The sequence below is a fragment of the Falco peregrinus genome, chromosome 14, assembly GCF_023634155.1.
Source record: "Falco peregrinus isolate bFalPer1 chromosome 14, bFalPer1.pri, whole genome shotgun sequence".
Lineage (NCBI taxonomy): Eukaryota > Metazoa > Chordata > Aves > Falconiformes > Falconidae > Falco > Falco peregrinus.
In genome coordinates, this window is record NC_073734.1 from 24,811,550 (window position 1) to 24,837,901 (window position 26,352).

Here is a 26,352-nt window from a genome sequence, read left to right on the forward strand (position 1 = left end):
CAAGTTGCCTCCAACCCCCAGACAGACAGTAAAATTACCAGTGTTTGCATTGCCCCATCTGTCAGCTAAGGCCTATTGCAGGAAAAAAACTAAAGGTCATTTAATCTTGGCATACATTATTTTTTAGTAATGGTATAAAAGCCAAAGTCAAGCACCATAACCATTCCAGTAAACACAGTCTGTTAGGTCAAAGCATCCAAGACACCACCTCTGTACTGGAAACATCCTGCACAGAGTCAGCAGCATCTCACAAGCTCTCTCTTTCCCTCTTTCCCTGCACCTCGGCTCTGTTGTCCTGTCCTTATACATCCTGTGGTAACTCTCCAATCCCACACCTCGATGTCGTATATGGGTACTATAGGGGGCTCCTAGCACTGCACCTTGTAGCATCATTGCCTGAGCTTCCAGAGCCTGATGGGACATTCCTTAATGTATCTTCTCAGACGGATCCTCTCTGATCCCATAGCAGAGCATAGCACAAGGTCTGTAACGTCAGGAAAAGGCAGTGCTGCGCTGAGATCTGCTTCCAGACACCATTTTCAACTGAAACTTACCGGAATGACATTTATCTCCCCGAATGCCATGGAGAAGAAACTCGTTATCCAGCCTTAACAACGAGAATGACAGGAAGAGACTTTCTATATTTATACTAGTACTGCTCTGACTCTCCAGCCTACTTGTCATGCCAGCTGGGAGGCCACTTATTTTCCACTGGGGTTGCTGGAGCCACTGAGCTCACCTGGGACCTCGGGGCAGGTACCTGGGCAACTGCTCACAGCACAAGCAGCAGGGAACCCACTGTCACACAGTGCAGTCCCCAGCACTGGCTGGAAGAACCGCTCCTGGCACACCATGGCCTCATCGCACAGGGAGAAAGAACGTGGGGGTTCTGCTCTCAGGCTGCAAGGGGACGTGCTGACCTGGTCAAGAGGGGGGAACACTCGGATTCTGAGTGGAGGATACAAGCTTGGGGCACTACAGTCCAGATACTGGAGGGCTGGGCTGCCATTCACTGGGACACAGCAGAACTGCATGCAGCCGATGGATGGGAAATGCAACCACCTGTATTTGGGGTGGAAGAATCCCTGGCAGTACAGGCTGGAGGGCACAAAAGGCTTTCTATGGAAAGGGAGCTTAGAGGCTGCAGCACAGGACATACAGGGAGATGCTGGGATAAAGGGCTTTGCACAGCCTGGAGGAGGACAGAGCAAGGCTGGTATTACCTGATCTTACTTCTCGTGTTGTGTGCACACCCGATCGAACTTTGACACTGGTCTTGCTTTGAGCGCTGTGTTTGCCTAGATGATCTCCAGAGGTCCCTTCCAAAGTTATTCTGAGTTTCTCTTCTCAATCAGCCCAATTCCATTTCACATAGTCCCCAAATTTCTCATATTTCCTATACATTTGTGCATATATGCAAGCAGATGGTAGACAGACAGGCACTGGAGGAACTCAACCTCTAAGAAAGTTCCCAATGAAGAATTCATTATGACATTTTGCTGAACACTTAAAGCAAAAAAAAAAAAAATAAAAAGAGCAGAAACACAGGAACTTCAGAGTATTCAAAAAGAAATTTGAATCAAAGTGGAGACGACTTCATTAGAATAAAACACTGCTTATACTCAAAGATTTAAATAATCAGTTTGAAATTTCAAACTGGCTTTCAAAAATTCATAATGAAATGGAAGAGATGACTGATGCCTTCAGCTGACATGGGAAATCTTACCAGCTTTTGATCTCTGCACACACACAATCCAGTTATTCAGAATTCTACTTTTTTGTGTGTCATATGAAATAAAGCTTTTGTAACACTTCCCATCTCTCTGTTGCAAATCAGGACTGAAAAATTTAATTGCTGAAGTTCAGCATAAAATCCGTATCAAGCAGGATTCAACACACGCTGTATCACTCAACAGAATAGTTGGCAAGGACATTGCCAAGAGACGCCAGACACGACTGGGTATCTGTTTTGGTGGTGACAACTAGATCTGGAAATCCCAGAGGGAAGCTGTACAGGGATTTATAAGGTCCTGCCTACGTATTTCCACAGTGAAAAGCAGCAGCCTGCTTGAATAGCATCCTGGAAGCCTGCTTCAACAGCCTTGCCAGGCTTTGGTAGGAGCCTCTTCGACCCTCACGTTTCCCAGCAAAAAGAGGAAAGAGCCTTCTCTTGACCCCTGTTTTCCTGGGGAAGAAACTGAAGCAACTCAGGTGCACTAAGGCAGACGGCACGTCTTTGCTGTGTTCTGGACCTCAGCTCCTGCACCAACACCTCTGAGACCAAGCAACTCTGAGCTAACTACCAGCCAGCTGAACTGGTTTCCTTGCAGGTGCAGTGTCAAAATGGCACTACCCTCTCCAGTTCAGCAAACTGGAAAACCAGTGACTGTCTTCTGAGACCAACAGGAACAGTGCAGGCTGTCCACTGTGCCGCACACGTCAGGCACTTGACCAGGAGACTGCCAAAATACCACGTGCTTGTGGCCTCCCAAGGAACGCGTATATTTGGCCAACAGGGCCACATACTCATTTCAGAAGGTACTGAAGATCAAGGAGGTTGCTGGTAGCTACTACAGCATGCTAGGGCACTTTCCAGGAGATCTGAGAGAGAGAAAGCTCTAGAAAAGGCTCCCAACCCATGCACCAGGTATTTGCTGCACCTTTGGCCTGTGCCCCCGCTGTAAGGCATTCCTCTTTGGGGCTGTAGTGCAGCTTTGAAGCCGCTGCCAGCTCATCTCCACTTACAAGCTCATTCTGCTGAAGAATATTGGATCCCAGGGACCAGATCAAACCTACTGGAAAACCAGGTTCTGGACCACACCCTGTTTTTCTCAGGGTCTCGATACCAATTGCTTTGATCTACAATCTCTGATTGCACTTGCTACTCTAGACAAAGCTGCTGATAAATTCTTAAATGTCTCTTCCACCAGCTCAGAGCTTGCCCATTTCTTAACACTGCCTTTGGTCTGCAGGAACTGAGCTCCTAGAGCTGTCGTCTGCCCCGCAGGATCTTAGACAGCCCAAGGGCAGTCAAGCTGCCTTCCTACATTTGCTCTTGCAATCTAACAGAATCAGTCTTGCATGACTCTGCACTGAAGACACCTTTGCGCTATAAAACTCCACTCTGCAGCTTGCAGAGTTTCATCAGAGGTTGCATCATGCTTAAAACACTATAACCAACAGCAAAACCCACGTGCCCTGCCCATTTCCAGCCATGGCAGCAGCACGGCAGCTCAGGTGCTCCGGTTCCTTTTTGTCGCTGTTTCCCAACTATACTATCACGCCACACAAAAAGCACAAAAAAAGATGAGCTCCCTACCTCTGTGTGCTGATGCAGTAGCGGGCCTCCCGATTACCAACGTTGCGAACCAGCAGCGTTTTCTGGGTGCTGTACTTCACAGGACAGGCTGAGAAGTTCACCTGGTCGGGGAAGTCCAGGATAGCTCGGGCACCTATAGCTCGGATAGGCACAACAAACTTCTCCCTTTCTGTGAGGCAGATGAGCTCGTGGAAATAATCCTGCAGGGAAAGAAACAATCTCAGCACAACGCATTTAGCACCATCCCCACGGCAGAAGAAAAACTGCTGTTTTCTAGGACTGTTGCAGTAGCATTCAATAACGTAATAATAGTACATTTTACCTTCATGACCTTTCATTCCAGTAGCATGACTTGCACAGGGTTGTTAACTTGCAAAGAAGAAACAAGCCCACTGATTCACCCGCTTTCGCAGCAAGCTGGCAGCACCACAATTATCTGATGCTTTGATTCCAAGGCACCAAAACAGAGTTGCTTCACGCAAGGGATCACAGCACTAATGGAACCTGCTTCAATCGCCACCGCAGACTGTTGGAAGCACCACTGAGAACCCAGCTGTGCCACAGCACTAACTCCAATGCCAGCAACGCGGCGACCTCGTTGAAGCTTGGCAGGGGATGCTCAGGTATGTTTTCAAAAGGACTTCACCACATACGTGATCAACGGTCAGTCGCTGCGGAAATGCTTCACAAGCTGGACACTGTAATTGCTGCGATGCCAGGCGACTGTAGGGTACAGCTGTATTTCTCACCCCCTCCCACAGCCTTACAGGGCCAAGGCTGGGGACACGCACGCTTCAAAAGCCATCTGATCCATCTCCCCACACCAGAACCGGCTCAGCTCTGCACCCAAACTGTTCCTCGAGATGTTTCACAGGTACTTCAAAGCACTAACAACTCCACCCCTGCCCTCAGCAGCCTATGCCAGCTCTGCACTACAATTCAAGAGAGCTCTGCCTAATCTCAGTTTCCCTTTACATCTCACCCCAGCCCCAGGGGACACAGACACAGCTTTGGCTGATGCCTTAATCGAACCCCTCTGTAAAGTCTTTTCTAGAGGAGTAAGTGACGGGGTGCCGGGTTAGCACACCCACCCCAGGCAGGCGGCATCGGGAGCTGCACACGGGGGACACTCAGACACCCCACCAGAGCAAAGCCGGCTGTGCAGTCCCAGCCACTGGCTCGTTCAGAACAGAGCCAGGCAATCCCCCCCCCATCCCAGCTGCCTGGCATTTAGCATCAGGAAGGCAAATCAAATTACCAAAAGCATTTTACTGTAGGGATGAGCAGATCAGACTCCAAATGGATGGCGGGCACCGCTAGCTGCGCTGCAAGTACCACCTTGCCCCCACTGAAATCAGCGGGGAAACTGTTGCCCCAGGGCCAGGAGCCATTACCCCCAGCAGGCTCTTATCGATGAGCTGATCAAAGCTCTGCTTCTCATCAGTCACTCACTGCCCTGATTTTTGCCCCGGTGCTTTTAACTCATTTGATATTCTTGTAATTGTTGAAGCAGCAAGCGCTTTGATTTAGGAACCACACACAGCGGCAAACTCCCTTCAGCAGAACTGATCCAGATTCCTCCGTGGTTGGGATTTCCTGCTCCCATCCCCGTCCCCTCCAAGCCTGGAAGGGCCTTAAGGCAGCCAGCCCAGGCACAGACACGTACCCAGTGCTCCAACACAACAGCTGACACCCAGCGCCTCACCCACCACCCAGCGCCTCGCCCACCACTAAGGTTGCCAAAACAGATGCTGCCCCATCCAAGGCACAAAGAACAAAGAAGGATCTTTTTTTCTAGACATCTCAAACAGTCACCCTACAAACTGCACAAGGGCTTTTGCTTCTCCTATTTGGAAGGTAAAATACTAGCAAGGGAACTGCAGCAAGCAACCTGCAGGATTTAACATCATATTTCAGGCAAGGGTTTCATCTTCAGCAAGTCTTTCTGGATTAGCCATTTTGTACTCAATCTTGCAGCCCAAGCCCTCTAAAATAAAAGCTATGGGCAGCCCATATGACTTTAAAGCACCCATTATCTCCTGGGTACTTCACCTCCCAGACTGTTCAGATGCTCAGAAACTGCATTAGCAAATGGAGAGTGCCATTTGCTTTTGCTGTTATTTCAGCCACACTACTGTAACAAAGGCAAATCCAATTGAAAGCTACCTGCCTTAGTCAGTCTTGGCATGCATATTTACTTATCTCTCTCTTCCAGATGCCAGGTAGACAGAGGAGGATGCAAGTTCAGATCAGCAGGGAGATAAAAAAAAAAGGAACTTCAACAACTGGAGGTATTTGAGGGAAGGAAAAGGAAGTAATTGTCAAGTCGTTGTCATTGCTAAGGAGCAAATGGATGACAGCAAGGTAATTAAGAGCCCAAGAAATAAATCCCCCCCCTCCCCCAAAAGCAAGCACTGGCAGCCTTCCCAGCTCCCTTGCTGGTGAGGGGCACAGGGACCACCTGCACAGCAACGCACAAGGAAAGGGAATTCTTTCTCCAGGGACCTGAGGGCAAAGCTAAAGCAGCAAGGATTTGGTTTCACAGAGACAACCACGACCTTGGGAGAGAAAGCTGCCTCTCGCCATTCATGCAGACGCACATCATGTCCCAAGCCCCCTCTCCAGGGACACCGTGGGACATGGCATCCCGTGCAAGGCCTGACTCAGCACTTCAGAGCAGGCTGACCCTTCAGCCACGCTCTACGACCCCACCAAAGCGGGACCTTGCACCAGGCTGAATGCAGCATCAGCCCAAACAGGGCGAAACCCAAGGCAGGAGGGGTGCTAGGCAGAAGCTGGCTGTTTGTGCCACTGTGGACCCATGGTCCCTTAAGCTTTTGAAAGCTGAATTGCCCCCCTGGGTGGGGAACGGGTTGCAGTCTCCACTGCAGCACTGCCTCGCGCTACCGGGACACTAACTCTGCTACACACTTGCTTACAGCCTGGGCAACTGTTGAGACCAGTTCAAAATCTTGTTCTGCTTTGCAACTACAAACCCTTAGCAGACTGTTTAAGACCACGTTTCTAAATAAACGTGCCTGGATGACAGAGGGGCTGCAACCCATCTATGCTCTAAAGTTTCTTGTGTTTAGACACAGCTTCAGGCTACAGATTTTCATGAAAACATGACTTCATCCTTCATACAACTCCCCTCTCCATTGCAAGGATGACACAGACAGTTGTACGATGGTTCTCCTTCTCTCACTCCCCTTTGACAAGCAGTAAGTTACAAGCTCTGGCCTTCCAGGTATTGCCACTGGCATCTGAACTGGCACCCGCTGGAACTGAAGCAGCTGCTCGTCTCTGATGCTGTTTCAGGCTCTCTGCAAACTCAGGGGCTAACGGTAATACTGCCACAGTGATATCAACCTTAGCTGCCCACAACACCACACTCAGATGTCAGATTTCCTGCATAACCCATCCTAAATCCTTCACTGAATTCCTTGCAGCAGACGACTTGCACAGAAAAGATCCTTGTAGCATGAGGTCACACGGCAAGCCAAGCAGGGAAAGCTCCCGCTGAAACCCTGATATCAAAGGCTGAAAAATAAGGGCCGTGACAAGAGAGGAGGGACTGGAGGATGAAGATACAGTTGCAGGAGAAGGGGGTGCCCCTGCACCTGCCCCCCTCAGCTGCCGGTTCACAGCACTCTGAAATGAGTCGCTTAGCTCCAGGTTCGTTTGGCACTGGGCCATTTGCCTTGGTCTTCTGCCCCTTTCCTCCCCACACGAGCCATCTTGAAAGTATACTTGGAATAGCTTCTGGGCGCTACAAAGCATCTAACAGGGCTGCGCTGAATTATAAAGGACTTAATTTCAGTAATGCAGTAACTCACTGTCCTGTCGTATTTCATATTAATCAATGAGCATTAATTCAGTCTCCACCGAGCATCAGTACTGAATTTCACAAACCTCACAGACTGAGCTGGCATTGCCTGAAAATAATGTATGGCTACAGTGAAAAGAGCAAGAGGGCAAAACAGAATAAGCTGTGCTGGTTTTATATGCTTCTTACTTCCTTCTTCCTTTACAATAAACTATTAATAAGCCTGAAGGACACACAAATGCAAGTGTTTCTGTCTGTTGTTTATCTGCCAGTCAGTGTCACAATGGTTCAGCAGAGACTGTCAGACCATAACGCAAGGACACGCGGGAACGTGGGCTGGCACGAGAACACCCACGCTGTACAACTGGAGCCACAAAACAGAAATGTGCAAATCAGAAGCAGCAAGAGTAACTAAGTGGAAACGCTGCCCAGCAGAAAAATTAGCATTTCATTTATAACACAAGTGCCAATAAACCAAGAGACACGTCAGCTGTTTGTTTATTTTCTGACAGTCCAATCACGTGGCACATTCCAAAATGACTGCCAGACAGCAGAAAACTGTTCATTTTCCAAGAAAGGGCTACGTGGTACACGGCATTTCAGCCACCAACAGCTCACGTGGCCCTAGTGCTTACGGCTTGGCTACAACTGTACTCCTTTGAATCAGGAGTGAAGTCACTCAAGTCAGACTTACCCCAGGGAAGAACAGATTCAAAGCAAGAGAATTATACAAACCAACTCCCCATCAGGAAGACCCGCATCCCAGTTCACTGGGTTACCCTGTGGATCGTGCAGCATCAGAGATGCAGAGGTTGTTCAAAGGCAGCACTCCTGAGCCTTCCACAACTAACACACAGATACTCTGCCGGCAAGCAACTGCAAGCCCAGCGCAGGTGGCTTTACAGAACCATTTCCCAAAGCCTGCCTCTTGGCCAAGGGCTTTGCAAGGTGCTCTGCGCCTCCTGACCACGCTGTGGATGCATTTCTAGCTCAGCTACAGCACTCTGGCACTTCGCTGACTCACGCTCCATCAAGTATGAGACAAAACGTTCCGTTTGTACAAAATTCTGGTTCTGCTGTACAATCCCCATGTGCTCCTCACCAAGCAGCACACATCCCTCCCCCGATGCCCTGCAAGGAGCACAAAACCCAGTTCGGCAGAAACCACCACAGTATCACTGAAGCTGTGCAGAGGACCTCGCTGGCACAGCTCCCTAATGCCACACACTCACCAGTTCAAGGGCAAGACAAGGGACAAAGCACTGGACATGAGTGCTCCTGGGGGTTCTCTCACCCTACTTCTATTTGTGGTGATGTTCATCTGTTGCTCTGCTGCTTCTCTCTAGTTGAAGAGCAGCAATTTGCCCTTCATGGGAACCAATTTACTTCCACACCCAAAATGAATGCTAATTCATACTAATAAATCACATTTTAAAGGAAGCAGCGTCCTCTGCAAAGCCTACCTCAGTGAGATTAAGCTCTTATGTCACTTGGGCAGTATGGAGAACTGCCCTAGGCCAACATCATTGTTACCTTCCGTACGAATGATGTAAAACCATTTCTCAGTCCCTCCCCAAAGGAGCAGATCATTTCACAAGCTCGGGGAGCCAGGGATCACAGGGCATTTCCTCTTTAGTTTGCTACAGCCATGCTGTTTGAGGATAGGACAGGGCATTAAACTAAATCTAAGCAGCGAACGCAAGATGAGAGAACAGCTGTGCCCAAAGGGATCCTGCGCCTCTGGCCTGGCGCAGAAGCATCAGCTGGCTCAGAGCTATCCCCTAACCTCGCCTCGCCCACACAGCCACACAAAGAACCCTGCCAAGAGGCAGCAGAGTGCTGCTGGAAAGAGTCAGCCTGGCTGTATGCCCCTGCAATGCTTCCTCCCTTCCATGCCATGTGCTAAACCCTTCTGCATTAACAAGCCTCCAGACAACACCGTCGCCCCTTCACATCACGGCACCGTGCCAGGCTTGCCAGAGCCACAGCACCGATGTTCAAACTCCGAGCAAAAGCATGGCACACGGGGCAGGGAATAGGTGCCAGCTGACACAGCAACCACAGCCACATGCACGCAGGCACAGCCACAGCCACACCAGCGTGACTGCCCAAAGGCTCCGGGGTAAGTGTCTGCCTGCAGATTCTACCTGCCCCTTCAATGCCTGGGTGTGCTCCAGATGTCTCTGTCATCTGCAGCACACCGGCCCCCTGTGATTAAAGACATCTAGAGCTCAGTGCGGCTGTGCCAGGCTGGCTCCCCGCCACGAGCACATCTTCTCCCCTAGAATCACAGCTGGAGCACAGGCAGGCAAGTATCCTCAGGGGCAGCACAGCGGCAAGGCTGGAACACAGAGGGTATGAAAAAGCATCACCTTCGCTCCAGCCCAGGGTGAGGCAGGGAACTGGTTGCCAGATGGGAAAGAGGAAAGCTCTCTGCATCTATTCACTCCTCTAGTATTTCCCATCATAATTAAGCCCCTAACACTGAGTAGAGAGGTGGGATGGCTAAACATCAACACTCCTCCCAGCCATTTTCCTACTGTCCCACGTGCACCTTCCCCTGCAAACGCCCAGGAAAGCACGGGGAGGGAATGCACAGCCCGTCAGTCCCTGCTGCGGTGGCATCGCATGGTGCTGCCAGCCAGGATGTGACCAGCCGCAGGCTGCCTGACCACAGCCTAGAGCAAACCTCGCAGCACGGCACGGGCTATAACCCGTGTGCAAGGCAAGTGCTGGCTTCAGACAGAACGTTCCACTGTCTCACTGCTGTGTCCAACGTGATACACATTCCAGTGACTCCAGTTTTCAAAGGTGGTGGTCCTCACTCTGATCAGGCTCAACTTCGCGTCCTCCAAACAACAGGTCAATTTTAAATAGGCTCTTGTATTTATAATTACCAGAGCAAACCCATAATCACACAGCAACGGACAGATATTAGCAGTGCCGCAAACCCCACAGCAGACGCCCTGTTCTGAACCCAGCCCCACAGGTTCGCCTCCCGCTGAAGGCACCTGTCTCTTGGGACCTCCAGTCTCACCTTGTTCTCATCGGGGGTGAAAACAATGCGGAAAGTCGCAAGCATGCCAGGTGGTACTTTGCGGCACACAGCATGGTGGCTGATCAACTTGAAATAAGGTGACCTCTCCAAGGTGACCTTCAGCAGCTGAGGAACCTGCAGAAAAGGTAAGAAAGTATGATTTTGCAGCTTGTGGAAACAGGAGAAGAGACCTGCCAACAGCCTTCCTTCACCACCTTTCCAAAGCACTTTTAGCTCTGGAGGTACGTGCACATAATACACAAGAGTCAACATTAATCCCTTCTGCCTGGGCAAAATAGCTCGAGGCCAGAGGTAGCAGGGCAATGAAGGAAGGGCCAACCAGGGAAGACACCAGCAGCACCGAGATATAATATCTGAATCAAGCCACCCGTGTATTCAACAAGCCCAAAGAACCTGCCGGCTTCTGCCCGTACACACCCAGGCAGTCATGCCGCTAGAAGGGGACTGTGTTATCTGAAGGCAAAACAGTACATGTTAATCCTGGGGGAAGGAAGAAATGCACTTTAACACGCTGGGTTTGAGCAGGGCACTCAAGCTGCAGTGCTACAGTCATGTGGGCAGACCAGCAAGAGGAGGAGACCACACATATTGTGGCCTCACTGGGAATAAAAGCAGGCCTGAAGGGCAAAAGGAGGAACATGGGAAGACAAAGAGACAACCCCACAAACTGAGGATGGCTAGGAAAATTCACAGGGAGCTGTAAAGAAGCAAGGGAGAAGCACAATATGCTACAAGGAAAGGCTGATGCAGCGGATGAGAGCCGGCAACTTGCCAAAGTGATGGAAAGCCAGGCGACCCCCCAGGCTGTGCCTATCGACTATGGGCTCCAAAGGCATCTTCTGCCTCAAGATACATGACCGGCACTGACTGGCGCTGGAGTCTCAGTTTTAAAAGCCAACCTCTGCTCTCCAGAGGCTCCTGCTGCCTGTGACATTAGCCAGGCAGCTGCCAGCGCAGGCAAGCCAGATCCCTGGGGATCCCTGCCCACCCCCAGCAGTCCCTGCAGGCACCCTGCTGCACGGTTCTGCCCTCTGGGGCACCACCAGCACACAGACAGCACGCAGGCATTTCTCAAGCACATCGAGAGTGATCCCTGAGCACCAAATCTCAAAGTCTAAAGCAGGTGATTTGGACTCACGGGCAGCTTCACTGACAAACAACAAACCCACAGGAGGCTTGGAAAAAATTGAGACTCATTCTGCACCACCCACCCGAGCCCGGTAACCCGTGGCCAAGGTAGTCCTGAACTCTCCAAATGCCCTTGGAACCCAACAGGGTCCTGAGGCAGTGGGTTCCAGGAGCCAGTTTCACAGTGCACACAAGCAGTTTGGTCACCAAGTCCCTTAGGAGAGGAGCACGTGTGGCTAAGACCTTCAGCAAAAGCCACCCAGAACACCTGAGGGTGCTGAGGAACAACCTGAAGACAGAAAAGCAATTGTACAACACAGGTGAGAGCAGTAAGTATATAGCGAAGCACTTCTGTAGTTGCACGATTACAGAGCCTCTATTTGGAATACATTTTGCTGTCAGCTGGATTTTTAGGGGGCAAAAAACTTCAGCCTGCCATGCAGTATAAGATTCAGAAGAATCTGGGAAACCAGCGCGAAAACTCTGAGACAGAGCACAATGCTGCCCTTCTCCAGGACATTGCCAAAAGCCAACAAAATTAGAATAGAACACCCTCTCAGGATTATCATCTCTACCTTTCTGTATTTAAAACATACCAAGGATTTTCCTTAGAGCTGATCTTACTTTTACACCCACGCTCTCCAATGGCTGAGGTCTTACCGGCTTCAAAACTAGTCTGGTTTGGAAAAAACCCACATTCACACACTGCCTCCCCCTTTACAGGGCACGTAAACCCCAAGGTGCAGCTGGACAAGTTTATTATTCCTTACTGGGAAGGGCAGAAATGTTATGCAGATGTTCTTTTCCACCTGAGGAAGCATGAACAGAGCAAATCAACTGTTTGCCTGTTGGCTGGTACTTGGCAAAGATAACCATTTTGAGGTGCTGCATGGATAATGGAGCAGCTGAAGCCAAAAGACTCAGTGGGAATGGAACAGAGAGTAGGAAGAGAGAAACTGAGGCACATTTTAATTGGGGAAGAAGATACCTACAGCAAGGGGTGCCCAAAACCCAGTGCAGACCACACCAGTGGCATTCCCTGGGTGCAGGCACCCATGCCACATCTCACCCATGTTCCCAAGTTAAATGCCAGACCAGGAATGGTGCAGTACTCTCCAGGAATAACTGAGGGACCACACACGCATCCTTCCTAGCCAAAGGGTCTTCCCTTTTCACCTACATCCCTGTCAAAACCTGTTCTCTCAGGAGATATTTGGACTTCTCCTGCTGTCCTTCCACCCGCAATATGCCTTGGCAGCTTTTTTTTGTTTTCCACCTGTTTGTCCACTCCAGCAGGTAAATCTGGAAATCTGGGGGGAATTCACCGGCTCTTGTGCACACTTCCATCTTCCCATCCCACCCTCCCCTCACGCATACCTCTTACTCTTCGTTACAGAAGAGTATCCTTAATTACACCTCTCTTCCTGACCTTTCTCTGCTGCCAGTGCACTTACTGCTACGTATCAAGAGAAACCCTTGCGTGTAGGAAAACGCGCAGGTTGAGAACACCGAGCTCAGCTCCTTTCCTCCCTCTGCCTTTTCCCACCAGCTTGCTCTTGGCACATGCCTCATTCCAGCAAATGTTTCCTCAACTGAAATTCAAAAGGTCTCAACTTTCCTCTTTACAGTGGAACAAAACTGCTGACATTTTCCAACTTTTCCAATTTGCAACTTCCTTGGGAAATCTCAAAATGATCAGGTTTTTCAAGCAAAGGTGGAGACCTCTGAGGGCACTCGACTCTGAACGTGCTGTGGCTCTCCAAAGGGGAAGCAGAGCGTCACGTTGCCTCAGAAAAACCTGAGCAGAACCCAATTAAGCTTAGCAGGAGCCTGAAGGGGCACCTAAAGGCCTCCCACTGCTTCTGCTACATCAGTCTGTTTCCACTGCTGTTTCAAAACACCTTTCCTGAAGCGCTGTTACCACTAATTATAACTTACTCCAGCATAAAGCAGAGAAGACTCAACCCCTGCGCTCTGACAGCCCGTTCAGCTCTCTGTGCAGCTCACCCAGAGGCAGAGGTGCCCTGTGGAAACCAAGATTAACCACGGAGCCACCAGGACGCGGTGCACACTCGAGGGAAAGCACGAGGGCAGGGAAGAACTGTACAGCCCTCAACATTCCCAGCCATCCAGGGCTTTCAGGGGGAAGGATGGTGACTAGAAAAGCTCCTTTCAGTTAGGTACTACCAACACACAGCCAAAATCACAGGGAGAAACCTCAGCATGGCAAGATTTCCACCATCTTGCAAAATAAAGGTCACGAGACCTTTTACTCCAGATGCGCTGTGCTGCAGCAGGTGACTGGCTGTGCTGTGCACCACGTGAACACTGCTCTCCAGTTCCAGCACAGGGTTAAACTTCCACATCCCAGCACTTACCTTGTCCACGTTCCTCAGAATCAGTGGCACTTCATAGACCTCATAGGGGACATAGCTCTGGAATACCACCTCTGATGGGAAAGGCTGGAACGAGCGCTGTTTCGGGGAAGGTGCCGAGAACTGCAGATGCAACAAAGAGTTTCAGCCGCTGGGAGAAAGATTCATCAATCAGAGAATACTACATCGGTTGCCAGTGAAGTACAGTCTCCCGGTGAGTACGCCTGCCCAGCTCACGCCAGGGGAACGGCAGCTCACCCACCTGTGCTCTGAGCAGATCAAAAGTTTCTGGGCCGCACTGAGCAGGCTCAAGTGAGCAGCTCTCTTGCTGGCCGTTTCTCCAGGTTTCCTGCTCCAAAAGGCAAGGCAGCGCTTACCTCCGGCAGAGCCCTGGGCTAACACGGTCACACCGCTCCAGAGCACTTACTGCGAGAGCCGTAAGCACTCGTGCAGCAAGTCAAAGCCAAGAATTTACAGGAGACTCCATGGGAAACAGTTTGGGGATTATCTTTGCTCTAAGACAGAGTGACCAAGTCCAACCCATCCTCAAATCTCTTTTTTGATACACAGCCTAGAAACCATGAGGAAGAGAAGACAGGCCAAAAAGGAACACCGTCGTTAAGAAAGCAACAGATGAGGTGTAAGGTTCAGCTCCTTCCCCAGCACTACTGCGCAACTTGAGTAAGGCTGGACTTGGTATCTCCTTTTCCCACAAGCTTTCAACGGATGCTTCATTACAGTCCATTATTGCCACGTCAGTTAATACCACTACAGAAGCATGTCTGACGACACACAGAAACAGCAAACGCCTACAGCGCAGAGGCATTACTTGGAGAAAATCCCTCCCTGCTTTGTCTCCCCCCTTCCAGCTGAACTCTTCGCACTCACAAGACACAGGCACGTCTCCTGCTTCTCCACAGGAGTCAGGGTCGTGCTGAAGCCAGCGGCCACAGCACACGGCCAGTTCTGTGCACGCTCGTCTGAGGCGTTCCCAACCTCACGTGCTGTCTAGGGCAATCCCCAACCAATTTGTTACAGGTCTCTTGCTGGCAGTTTTCCACTCAACAGCCTACCTCAGTCACCTACCCATTTGGAACGTGTGTTATACTAAGCAGATGTGTAAGAAGAGCAGCTTTCAACATACATGTAAGCAAACACTGATCCAGATAAAGCACACCCGCTCCCCTCTGCCCAGCGCCATTCCCCTGTGTACCTGGCAGCCTGCAAAATCTAACACCCTGTAAGGGTCCCACTCGTCGTTCCAACCCAAAGCATTCATGCAATTGCTTGAGCTACACCTTGAGCAGTTACCTTAGGCCCTCAGCCCTCAAAGGCCAACGCTGCCACCATTGAGGCCATCCGATGACCCCAAGCGTTTGACAGAGACTACACCAGACCAAGGGCTGGCTATTTCAGCAGGAGGGTGGGAAATTGCAAGCTTGCATCCTTGTGTCCTGCCCCAGCCTTCCTCCAGTATCATGCTTCAGCCACAGTAGCTCGTCTCCGGCAAAAGCCACCAACTTCAGCAGAGGTGATTTATATGGGCTTAGTGCAGGCCAGGACTTCAACAGCTCACTGGGGGAAAACGTTTCACCTTTCCCCCAGCAGAAGGAACTCCACCACCACCAGCAGCAGTTTGAAACGACAACAGGACTTAGCCGCCAAGGTATTTAGCTAAGCTGGAGGCAAGCCTGTCACAAGCATAGGCCCACTTCAAATGTCACGTCAAACAGCAAGGAAAAGGGCAAGAAAAGGCTACCTTATGACAGGAGGCTTCGGTCACGTCGAGAAGCTGGGTAATCTGGGGCTGCCGCATCTCCTGAGTGCTGGCCAGCCCCTGCTTGGTGCTAAGAGTCATCTCCTTCAGGAAGGCAGAGGGAGTCAGCTGAAATGCAAAACACCAGCAAGAGCTACAGAAATGCCTTCATTCAGAAAGGCTTTTCTTGTTCAAGAACCACTGATGAATAATTTGTGATCACAGCCACTAGGATAGTCCTGGAAGTCCCATAATTACCCGCTGAAATATTTAACATCAGTAAATTAATGATAGAGAGCAGAATACACATGCTCCAACCAAGTGGCTCTGTCCCATTAGCTTCTCCTTCATGATTTGATGTGACACGTTAGGGGATTTTGCTCTTCGGGCATTTGTTTCCTCTTTAGTTTTGCTGGATTGAGCCAGTGACCTTTGAAGAAAGTCGGGAGGAGTTACCAGCAACCCCCTAACTCCATCCTTGCACAACGCTCACAACCACCACACGCGTGGAGACGTCACTGCTGGGTGAGTCAGAGGAAAGCAGAGAAGCAGTGTTGTGCCAAGACCGAGGTGGAGAGGAATGGTTCCAAGTTTTAGTTATCTCTTTTGAATTAGCACTTGTTTTCTCTGTTCTGGCCTCCGAGACCCCTCCACAGAAGTATGCAGAGAGATCTCCTTGACAGAGCCTCAGCACCAGGTCGCCTTCAGTCAGGTGAGCTCTGGTCAGCAAAGGGCTGTCTGAGGATGGGAAGGAGGAATTGCCCTGACTCCGCTGCTGTCTGCAGCGCTGGGTCTGTGCTCCACACGGGATACGGGACAGAACAACTGCTTTGGAACCTGTTCCATCTGGGACCAGCCATACCTCTCAAAGCCTTTGGGCAGAGTTTGAGCAGCCCACCACATGCACAGCTGCCTGGAGGGCAGGTATGGTCAGAGCAGCGCTGGCAAGCATCCCAACGTGACAAAACATTGCTGCCCACACAAAGGGGACAGAACGAAGCACACGTTCATGCTTCAGCTATCCCGGTGCAATGCCCGGTACGTCCATTTAAATTGCCTCCGGTGGCACATCCAGACAGACTCTGGGCTTGCCCTGAAGCAGCACACAGTCCATCCCCTACTGCACCATGATCGCCACCTCCAACAGAAGCATGGCAGCAGAGAGACGGGGAGGTGGTGTCCAGCTTCACAGTGCGGCCAGACAACAGGAGGGGCAGGTAGAGGAAGGACGTGGGGGCAGTTCCCAGCCTTACACAGCTCCTACCTGGCCGCAGCAGGTACTTACAGCTGCAGGCTTCTCCGTCTCTCTGACTAGCTTCGGATTACGAGGCACTACCACTTGCCTCGGGAATCCACCAGCCATCCTGGAGGACCCCATGAACCAGCAGGGCTTTCCAGTGGCCATGCCTCAGTTGACCTGGAAGGAACAACAACAGGACTTTGAAAATCCAGAATCCCCTTCATGGCAGACCCAAAGGAGACAGCTGTGTCTCCAGGCTGTGGCATCCTTCATAACTGGACAGCAGGCGGCCTCCCCACCCTGTCTCATAATTAGACCATGTTTAAGCAGAAGAGTTAAGATTGATAGAAGTAAAACCCCACAACAAACATTCCCTGAGCCAAAACAGCCTTTTGCTGTGGGCGCAGTCCCACAAGCCACATGCACACATCAGAGCCTGCTGGCATTTCTCACCTTCTCCCCGCAACTTCCATCTATTTTGGAACTATTTACTGGAATTTTTATCCATATCTCAATTAATGCCCAAACTGTCCTTTATTACTCTTCAAAAGTTTTTCGGTGGGAACAAAAGAGAAATGTCACTTCACTGCTTCATTTTGCAAAAGCAGCTGACCCAATGCGACTCTGCACCTGACCCTACTAAGCGCTCAGAGTATTAGGAACAACCTTAAAGCCGGGGATCGCTGCTGCCCCGAGCATCAAAATCAGACCGCTCTCCTACTTTGCAAACCGAACACCCACCCTTTGTGCAAGGAGGTTGGTGATGGTTTTAACTAATGGAGCATAGAGCTCAGTACTCTGATTATCAACTATGGTTTCTCAAAGCTAATTTGGTTAAGTTACAAAAATGATCCAGCAAATAGGACTCCTTCAAGGCATGAAATTGCCACAGTGACCAAGAGCCTTTCTCCATGGAGAACGAGGGCCCCTTTTTTCACTTATTAACACCCAAACTCAAGGCTCCCTACAGGCGTTCGAAGCTGTAACAGCAGAAAGAAAAGCATGAAACCATTCAAGCTGCATGAGCAATTAGCTCAAATATAAATGCAACGTATGTGAAAGCAGGGCCACTTAAGGCTATCCTCATGGCAGCTCTTCTCCAGCATCCTCATCCTGCAGGCCGCATGGGTCAACAGGTCCACGGGCCGTTCTTCTTCTACCACCAGCCTGCTGACAACCTCTCCATCTGCATCTCAAAAAGTGCGGGTGCAAGAAAGGGAAAGAGGAGAAAACATCCCCAGAAAGCAGGTCTCAAATACCGACAAAAATCAAAGAGAGGTATGTACAGCACTTACTAAGCACTACTTTGGACTAGAAATCATTTCCCCTCCCTTTCTGGCTAACTGGACCAAGGGACGGATGGATTTGCCCACTTATTTTATGGGACTTGAAAGACCCAGCTCTACCCTAACATTTTTTGACATCCTGAAATTAAGCAAAAACTCACAGATCCCACCCCCTCCTGCTCCCTCCTCAACTGTCACAGCCTTGCCAGGCAGAGCAGGAAGATTTTGCCAGCATCTCCAGGAAACAAAGACCTCAGAGCTTGACATTAGCTACAGTCTGCTCGTTTCTCTGCTGCCGAGTTCCTCCCGCTCCAGCGCAGGGGCACAGCGCACTGCAAGGCTCCGGGTGCTGTGCCCAGAAGCACCTGAGATCAGCAGCATTGTACCCTGCAAGCAGCATGTCGGGAAAGGTCCACTGACCCCATAAGGGGGGGGAGGGGGGGTTACCCCCTTAACGACCCCCACACCAAGGGAGCTGACGCATGCTCAAGCATTTGTGGCTTTGGGGGTTTTACAGCTCTCGAGTGGAGACTCTGCGTTCTGCCTTCAGCTTCCACAGTATCGCAACTGGCCAGCTTGCTCGCTGCTCTGCCCAAAAGCCTTGATAAAGTTACAGCCTTGCAAATCACTGCAGCGCATTATTCCTTAAACATCTCGCCTCGCAGGGAAGCAGTGCGGCCATATTACAAAGTACCCCTTAGAGCAGCATTTGTTAATGTTCTACGAGCTTCAAGTAAATTCATCCAGACGCTGCAGACAAGCTACTCATTTCTTTAAGGAGTACAGAAAAACCTCCATGCTGACTTACAAAGCAAGAACTTAATTCCTATTTTGCTTGCCTGGGGAGGACCCCAGGCACATCAACGCAAAAGAACACAGGCAAATCACCGTGTTGCCACAGCTCCAACAATGCCTTTGGGGTGTCCTCTGTTGTTGCACCTGGTGAGTAGCCACCTAATGAGCTTGTTCCAATTAACCGTGCACACATCTACACACACGCCAGCCGAGGACATCCAACTTACAAGGCCATCTCAGCTGCCAGGGAGCTTCACGCATTTTCAGCGCAGCATACGGCATAAACAAACGCTTCCCATGAGACTCGCGGCCACAAGCAAACCAAATCAGCACATCTGCTCGGCAGGGAACCAGGAACCCTCCGCTGGAAAACCAGCATACATTATCTGGGGCTTTACAGTCCGGTCAGGGAAGATAAAAGCTGGCTCTCCAGCCAGCTAGTTTGTGGCAACTCACTCCAACACGTCTCCCACATGGTGTCCAGCCACAAATCTGAGCAGGAACTGCAGAGCTCAGGCAAAGCAGCCTCAGATATGACACCCCGGTGCGCTCCAGGCTCCAAGACAGAAGCGCTCCAAAGAAAAGGAACCAGACACTGCGTGATGCTTCCTGCCTCAGAAGGCAGAACTTCAAGACAGACGTCAAGGTGAGACCCATCAGGGCTCTCATGCTTGGCCTCAGATGCACTCACAGGGCTGCCACCACGTGCTCCTGCCCACCGCTCCCCCACCTCAGAAGCAATGCCAGAGCCTCCCCGGCTCAGCACAGAAGTGACTCCTGCCTGCTGCAGGCAAGTAGCACAGCTGGAGCCAGGTTTCACACTCAGAGGACTTGACAAAGCAGCCGCAGGTGCTTAGCAAGGGAAACCACTAGCTGCAAAGTGCCTTCATGGAGCTGCATGGCAGAAGCAACATGGAACCTGTGCAAAGCCTGCAAGCACCGCAGCATCCAACGCTGGCATCTCAGCCTGCTCTCAAACCCAACCACCCTGCTCCCACACTCAGCTGCGTCCCTGCCGTTGAACTCCTCTCGTTTTCCAGCCCAAACCTTTCCGCCTTCCCAGTGAGATGGAGGGGGCCAAATCCATTCCTCAGCCCTGCTTGTCAGCCCAGACAAGGTCACTTCCACATCTCCTAGCAATGCTGCCTCCAGAAAGCAAGTGAGAAAAAGCTTGATCTGCAGGCTAGCAGCTAGGATGCTTGAGAGCTAAGGAAAACCCTTGGCTGGGGGGGCTCTGCTCCCTGGATTACAAAGTCTTTTAGCTAATGACTCATGTGCAGCACATAAGGAGCCTCTGGAGAAAAAATTAAAAAGACCAGGATAATCTTCAAGGTGACAGAAAAGGATCTGTTTCATGATGTGGGCTCACAGCTACTACAGAGATTCCTTGATTCAGGTTAGGCAGAAAAGAAGGGTCTGCACAGTATCATCCTGCTCCCAGGCGAGTGTTTTGGCCATGAGCTACATTAAAGATAAATAAAAGCACCTCTTCTCCTCAGGGCAGCAGTATTAACCTCTGAACACTGCCTGGCTCACGATACGGGCTAGGGCCATACAGCCAAAGTATCTGCAGGCACAAGGCAGGGGTTCATGTCTTGAAAAGTCAGAAAGCTCAACCAACGCAGGCACAGAGTGGCCCTTCAGCACCCGTGAGCTTGGCAAAAGCTGTGCTGAGGAACACTTTGACGAGAGCACTTAGATATGGCCCTAAAGCATCCAAATCCCTTTGTGTGCATGTCCAACAGCTTCCCTCTATAAATGAAACTGAACCACTCTCTGATGATACTGTGCTCAAACAATACAGGAAATTAAGAACAAACAGCAAAATCCTTAATGCCCACAAGGAGAAAAAGGGCAGTTTGACGGAAAGGCACAGCTCTGTCCATACAGATCCTGCAGCTGTCACCATGCCATGTGCCAGTGCTCCTGTTTCGAAGGACCCCACGTCACTCGTGCTGCAGCACCAGCACCAGCCTCTGATCCGGTCTGATGCCGGCCGATTGCTCTTCAGGCAGAGGCTGGGGATGGACCCGCACACTGCGCTACAACACACTACACCCAGCCTTTCTGGTAGGAGCACAGACTGGTGGCTCAGTCTTGCTTTGGCATACACAATAAATCCTCTTCTTCCTTCCGCAAAGATAAACCATCTCTCTCTGGAGTAACTGCTTAATTTGCTTTTCTATTACACTTTGCTGCAAGAGCAAGACAAGGAGATCCGTTAAAAGTGAGAATCAGGATGCTATTGAACAATTTTGTTCAGTTAAACCATCTTGCCCTGTTCAGGCTTAAGTAGCATCATCACATTTCTTGCTTAGAAATCACCTGCTTACCTATAATTACCATATAAACAGCATCTCAAGGAAGCCAGGAAAGGAGAAGCAGATTTTCCAAGACTACTCTTTTGCCCCTCCAGCCCGCTGCTAAGTGGTTGAGTGCTTTCTAAATCAAGCCTTGCTACGCAGGAAGCCTCACCTGTCACCTTTATATTCCAGTCCCCCTCTATTTTACCACTTTGATTCTGCCATCCTGCAATTTATTACAAAAGCTCTACCATAGCCGAGATAATTAATAGGAGCATCATGTTATACCTTCCTGTTATTTCTTTCAATAAACTTCAGCTGCCAGCTGACACTGAGAGCAACCAAGCTCACTTCCAAGGGTCTGCTGGAGATTCCCTAGCCTCACGTACCATCATTTACAGTAACTCTGGTTCCTGCCTGAAGTATTTACAGTACTATTGTTCCTTTCCCTAGCCTCACCCAGCACTTGATCTCGGCTACCCTAGCTTTGCAGATTTGCAACTCCCTCTTTATTTACTCTTCTTCTGGCACCTGGACCACAATTCATAGAATCATTCAGGTTGGAAAAGACCCTTTGGATTGAGCCCAACCATAAACCTAACATTGCCAAGTCCACCACTAAACCATGTCCCTAAGCACCACGTCTATGTGCTTTTTCAATACTTCCAGGAACAGTGACTCTTCCCTGGGCAGTGTGAAAAAGCATAAGACCAGTAACCTGCATTCTGCTGATCTGCAAGAATTTGTTAATCCACCCTTTAAGTGCACACCAAGATGGAGCAAGGGACACTGCCAGCAGCCCTAAACACCACTCACTCCCCTTGTTTCTGCACCATCGACTCGCAGCACACAGCACAGGCTGCACGGTGTTCACGTACCCACCAGCTGCCTTCACCTGCCAGGGCCCTGAGAGCTCGGGCATCAGCCGAGTTGTCCAAAATGCTTCTACGAGCCTTAATCCAACCCAAAGTGGTGTTAGAATCTCAGTCTTCAAAACTTCCTCAGTGAAAAGTTACATATATTCATGCCCAGTTGTCACACAGGAGTTTCTACCTCTGGGAGAGCATAAACATTAACTCAGTTTGAAGACACCAAAGTGGAAGCAGGGAAACAACCAAAAGCAGAAACACAACCCCCCAAGCCGGCCTGGGCTGGCTCCAGCCTTCTGCCTGCTTCTCCAGCACACACATACACATTACTGGCTGCCAGAAGAGTAAATATTCTGCATTTTCTGGATTGCTGCTGTAATACTACAGCACTGGCTGCAACCCCAAGGTGTTACATAGCAAGCTTTGGCTTCACCACCAAGTTACTGCTCATCCTTCAGTGAAGGGGTGAGGCTGGACAACCTGTTAAGAATCATCTGCTCCCTCCTGGAGCACTCTAGCCTCTGCATTTTCTCTAGATGTATACACAAATTGCTTTTTCTCAGAAAGTCACCTATGGATTTAAAATGCAAGGAAAGCAGTTAGCTTTGCAGTCACTTCTACCTGGGCCATCTGTCCAATTTTTCATCGCGAGCCTTCACAGCATTTTGTAGACAGAGCAAGAACAACTCATCTCACCCCTCATTTACAGACGGGGCAACACAGGGAAAAAGCAAGATGAGGAGGGCGAGAGCAGCAGCAGCTAAGCAGGCAGCTTCCATCCCCTCCACGGTTAACCCAGTCCGGATGCAGGCACACCGACACCCCGTGGGAATGGGAAGCAAGGAAGAACCGAGTTTTCTTTCGGGGAGCAAAGCTCGCTCCCCGTCCGGCTCGGGAGGGGAGGAGAAGGGGCTCCAACTGCCGGTGCCTGACAAGGGATGTCTGCAGCCTCCAGGTGCCTCAGGAGCCCCCCCCTCCCTCCACAGGCAGCCACATCCCCCAAACCCTCCCCCCCACAAGCAGCTTCCTTGCAGGGACACAGACCCCGCCGGAAGATGGGCACAACGTCCTGCCGGGAGGCGTTTGGCAGGAGCCGTGTCACCCCGGCCCAGGCACAGCCCTGCCTCTGTGTCCCCGCTCCGAGCTGCCCCCAGCCCCGCTCCCAAGCCCTCCCACCCGCAGGTGGCCCCGGCACCGAAAGCCACCCGCCACCTCACCGGCGGGGCCGCAGGGACACCCGCACACTCCGCGTACTCCCGGTCGGCGCTGACAGCCAGCCCCTTGTCCTGGCTGCCACTTCAACGGGGACAGTGGCCAATGCAGGGATAGTGGCCGATGCCACCGTGTCAACGGCAGGGGCAGTGGCCAATGTCACCGTGGCAACGGCAGGGACGCGGAGAGGCACAGCAGAGGGCTGCAGGGATGCTCAGCACCCAGCCGGCTCCCACCCAGCCTCTGCCAGCCCAGGGGGACCCACAAACAGGAGCCCAGCTGTGCCCAGCTACCACACCAGCTCACGGCTTCAGCAGGGAGCTCCCACTTACCCCTGCCCCAGGGCAACTGGAACCAGCCGCGCTTCCCTGCACTTGCTGGGCACAGGCACTGCAGGTGCCTGGCTAGCACAGCCTGCTCTCCAAGCACCAACAGCAGCTCAGGGAACGCGTGCAACGCCCACAGCAAGCATGCAGCCACACTGCCTCCAACACACCCTCCCAGCTTCAGCACAGCCACAGCCCTGCCCGTCTCAGCACAAAACACGGCGGCAGCCCTTAGAGAAATTCATGGCAGGACCCACAGGGTTTCCCCCAGGGCTAAGAAAGCAAGCCAGCACTCCAGACTCATCATCAGAGCCACACGCCATCTGGAAACACCCACTATGACAACAGATCCTAAAAATCAAGCCACACAACCCACAGAGGTGCCAGCACTGCCCTCAGAAGGGACCAGCTGCTCTTCTGGCCTGCTCACTTTGGGATAACTTGGAGCCCAGCTCAAGCAGCTCACCTGCTGCGCTGCCACCGCACCCCTCGCAGCCTGCCTGCGGCAGGGCTCTCGGCGCAGGCTCACACCCGGGCACAAACCAGCACAACTGACCTGTCCTTCTCAGGGAAGCACCGCAGCCAGCAAACCCTGCTAAGCACAGCATCACACAGCTCTCAACTCTTGACAGAGCCCACAGGTGCCCTTACGCCCTCGCTGAGGAGCTCGGGCACCAGGCACACCGGTGGTCCATTCAGACAGATGCACTTCACCTGGGCGCCTCTGCCCTGCCCTTGTGCAGGGTCTGACACAGGGCTCGAGGGAGGTCACTGCTTGCTGAGTGTTGTCTGAATCCCTCACGTTCCTTTCAAGGACACAGAGGCTCCTCCAGCTAGGAGGACAGAACTGCTTCTTTGGCTGGTGAGACCACAGTGGAAACATGAAGCTGCATAAGATGGCAAACAAGAGCACTTCCAAATCAGACAGTTGGAGACTTATTCCCACTTCAGAGTAAGCATCGCTGGTATTTCATCAAGAAGCCAAGCAGGATACCTCAAAGCCTGAGCCTTGGGCATATGCCATGGGATCACAGAGTGTGAAATAATCATCCAAAAAGAATTTGTGTTGTATATTAACCTTCCCCATACTTCCTTCTCAAAAAGGCTTCTGCCCAAATAACTGGACCTCAGAAGGCCCACAGCCATTATCGCACTGCACCTGGGAACACGAACATCGCAAGCCTGGGTAACTGCAGCCCTTCAGGCAAGGCTCAGCCTGGTACAGGAAAGGGACACAGTGCCACGTCTGATCCTCAGCACAGTCTTTTCCAAGGACTGAGAAACAAAACACAAAAGGCATGCAATAAAAAGGCACCCCGATGTGCAGCACATCACCCTCCGGTGCCTTCAGCACGAGCACAGCCAGGGCTCACCCTCCTCCCTCCGGACTTTGATCTCAGAGTTACACGCTACCTGTGGGCCACTTCACTTTTAGCCTGTGCTCCCTGCACTGCCGCCGAGATGAGCCAGTCATTACTTGGCAGAGGCAAACGCAGGGCAGGGAAGCAGGGAAGGCAGGACCCACCATTCTTCCCAGCCAGTGCTTTCCTTCGTCAGCCTCTGATCCCAGGTCAGCTTGCTCACCCCCATTTTACCACATGGACATTGCAATATGGTTAGTTCACTCTATTTTCTCATATAGGTTAAGACCCATCAGGATCTTAGAGATTTCTGCACAAAGTTTAGCCAGTTTATTTTTTCTCTTAGACAGGTTCAACCTAAAGTAAAGCAGAGTTCACAGTACAAGAGAAGCCTGGGACAGGGGAGTTCAAGCATGCTGGACAGAGAGAAACATGCTCAGTTTTGGGGGGCTTTTTGTTTGTTTCTTTCTTTTTTTAATGCATACACCTTGACTTCAAAGCCTTTTTCTCCTTTGCTCCTCTTCCCACATCCCAACTCTCACATGTAATGGAGGCAAATCTCTATCTGCTGTTGCCAGACCCTGGGCTGGACATACCCACGCCCATCAACTGGAGGGCAACTACACCAGCGCACACACAGCAGCACAGCTTGTCGCTGTGGAAATTCCAAATTACAGCACTGAAGAGGTCATCACTCGGCAAGAGCACGCCAAGATGGTCTGCAGGAGCTACTTTCAGCCACCCAGGCTAGAGAAGCACAGCACCCAGAGGGCCCCAGCTCAGACGGGCTCTTCAGCCTCCCTGCAGTGCCTGTCACTGGAGGGAGAGCATGGGTCCCCCTTGCACAACCCACTCCCAGCCCCAGGGGAGGCAAACTCCCTTTGCCAGGGCCTTTAAACACCCAGACAAAAACCCTGGCAGGCAGCAGGGAAGAGCTGATGCAGCCCCGTGCAAGGGGAGCTGCAGAGACCCTGGTGATCCAGCAGAAGGGACCCACGCTCTCTGCAAAAGGCAGCTTGATTTGATTCGCTCGCATTTTGCACGCAAAGCCCTTGGGGTGCTCCAGCATTTTGCAAAACACACACGTTGTGCCAAAGCTGCTTCATTTCTGAGGGCAGGGAAGGTGAACAGTGCAGACTATTCTTTTTTTCTAGCTCACAGGGACTTTGAGGGATAGGAATACACTGCATTCCCAGAGAGCAGGCTGGGGAGATGGCACGGCTGGTGTGTGCTGTCAGCCAGCCTGCTGGCAGACGACAAGAGGGAGGCCACAGCCAGCTTGTCTTGCAGCTTTTTCACCCTAGCCACGGCTCCTGATGGCTACAGACAGCAGACAGCCCTGCCAAGCTGCCATTTTCAAACAGCCACAGACCTGAAGTTACAGTCGGTATGGGTGCCCACACTTGGCAAGCCTACGCACATGGTTCAGGATGCCCTGCAGGATGTAGAAGACTGCAGCCACCGCTTTCTGACCCAGTTCTGGGCTTCGCCATGCTTG

General features: G+C 51.3%; 1 protein-coding gene across 1 annotated transcript in view; it reads right to left on the minus strand.

Moving 5' to 3' along the window:
* The window catches only part of LOC114011973 (hydrocephalus-inducing protein-like), a 94,206-nt gene that overhangs the window by 62,067 nt on the left and 5,787 nt on the right, over window positions 1-26,352 (minus strand). The window contains exons 2-6 of the mRNA XM_055819072.1: window positions 16,748-16,879; window positions 15,466-15,591; window positions 13,710-13,829; window positions 10,183-10,317; window positions 3,320-3,519 (exon numbers count right to left, since the gene is read on the minus strand). Of these exons, the coding sequence (XP_055675047.1) occupies window positions 3,320-3,519; window positions 10,183-10,317; window positions 13,710-13,829; window positions 15,466-15,591; window positions 16,748-16,867 (701 nt within the window). The 5' untranslated portion in view covers window positions 16,868-16,879. The remainder of the gene's footprint in view (window positions 1-3,319; window positions 3,520-10,182; window positions 10,318-13,709; window positions 13,830-15,465; window positions 15,592-16,747; window positions 16,880-26,352) is intronic.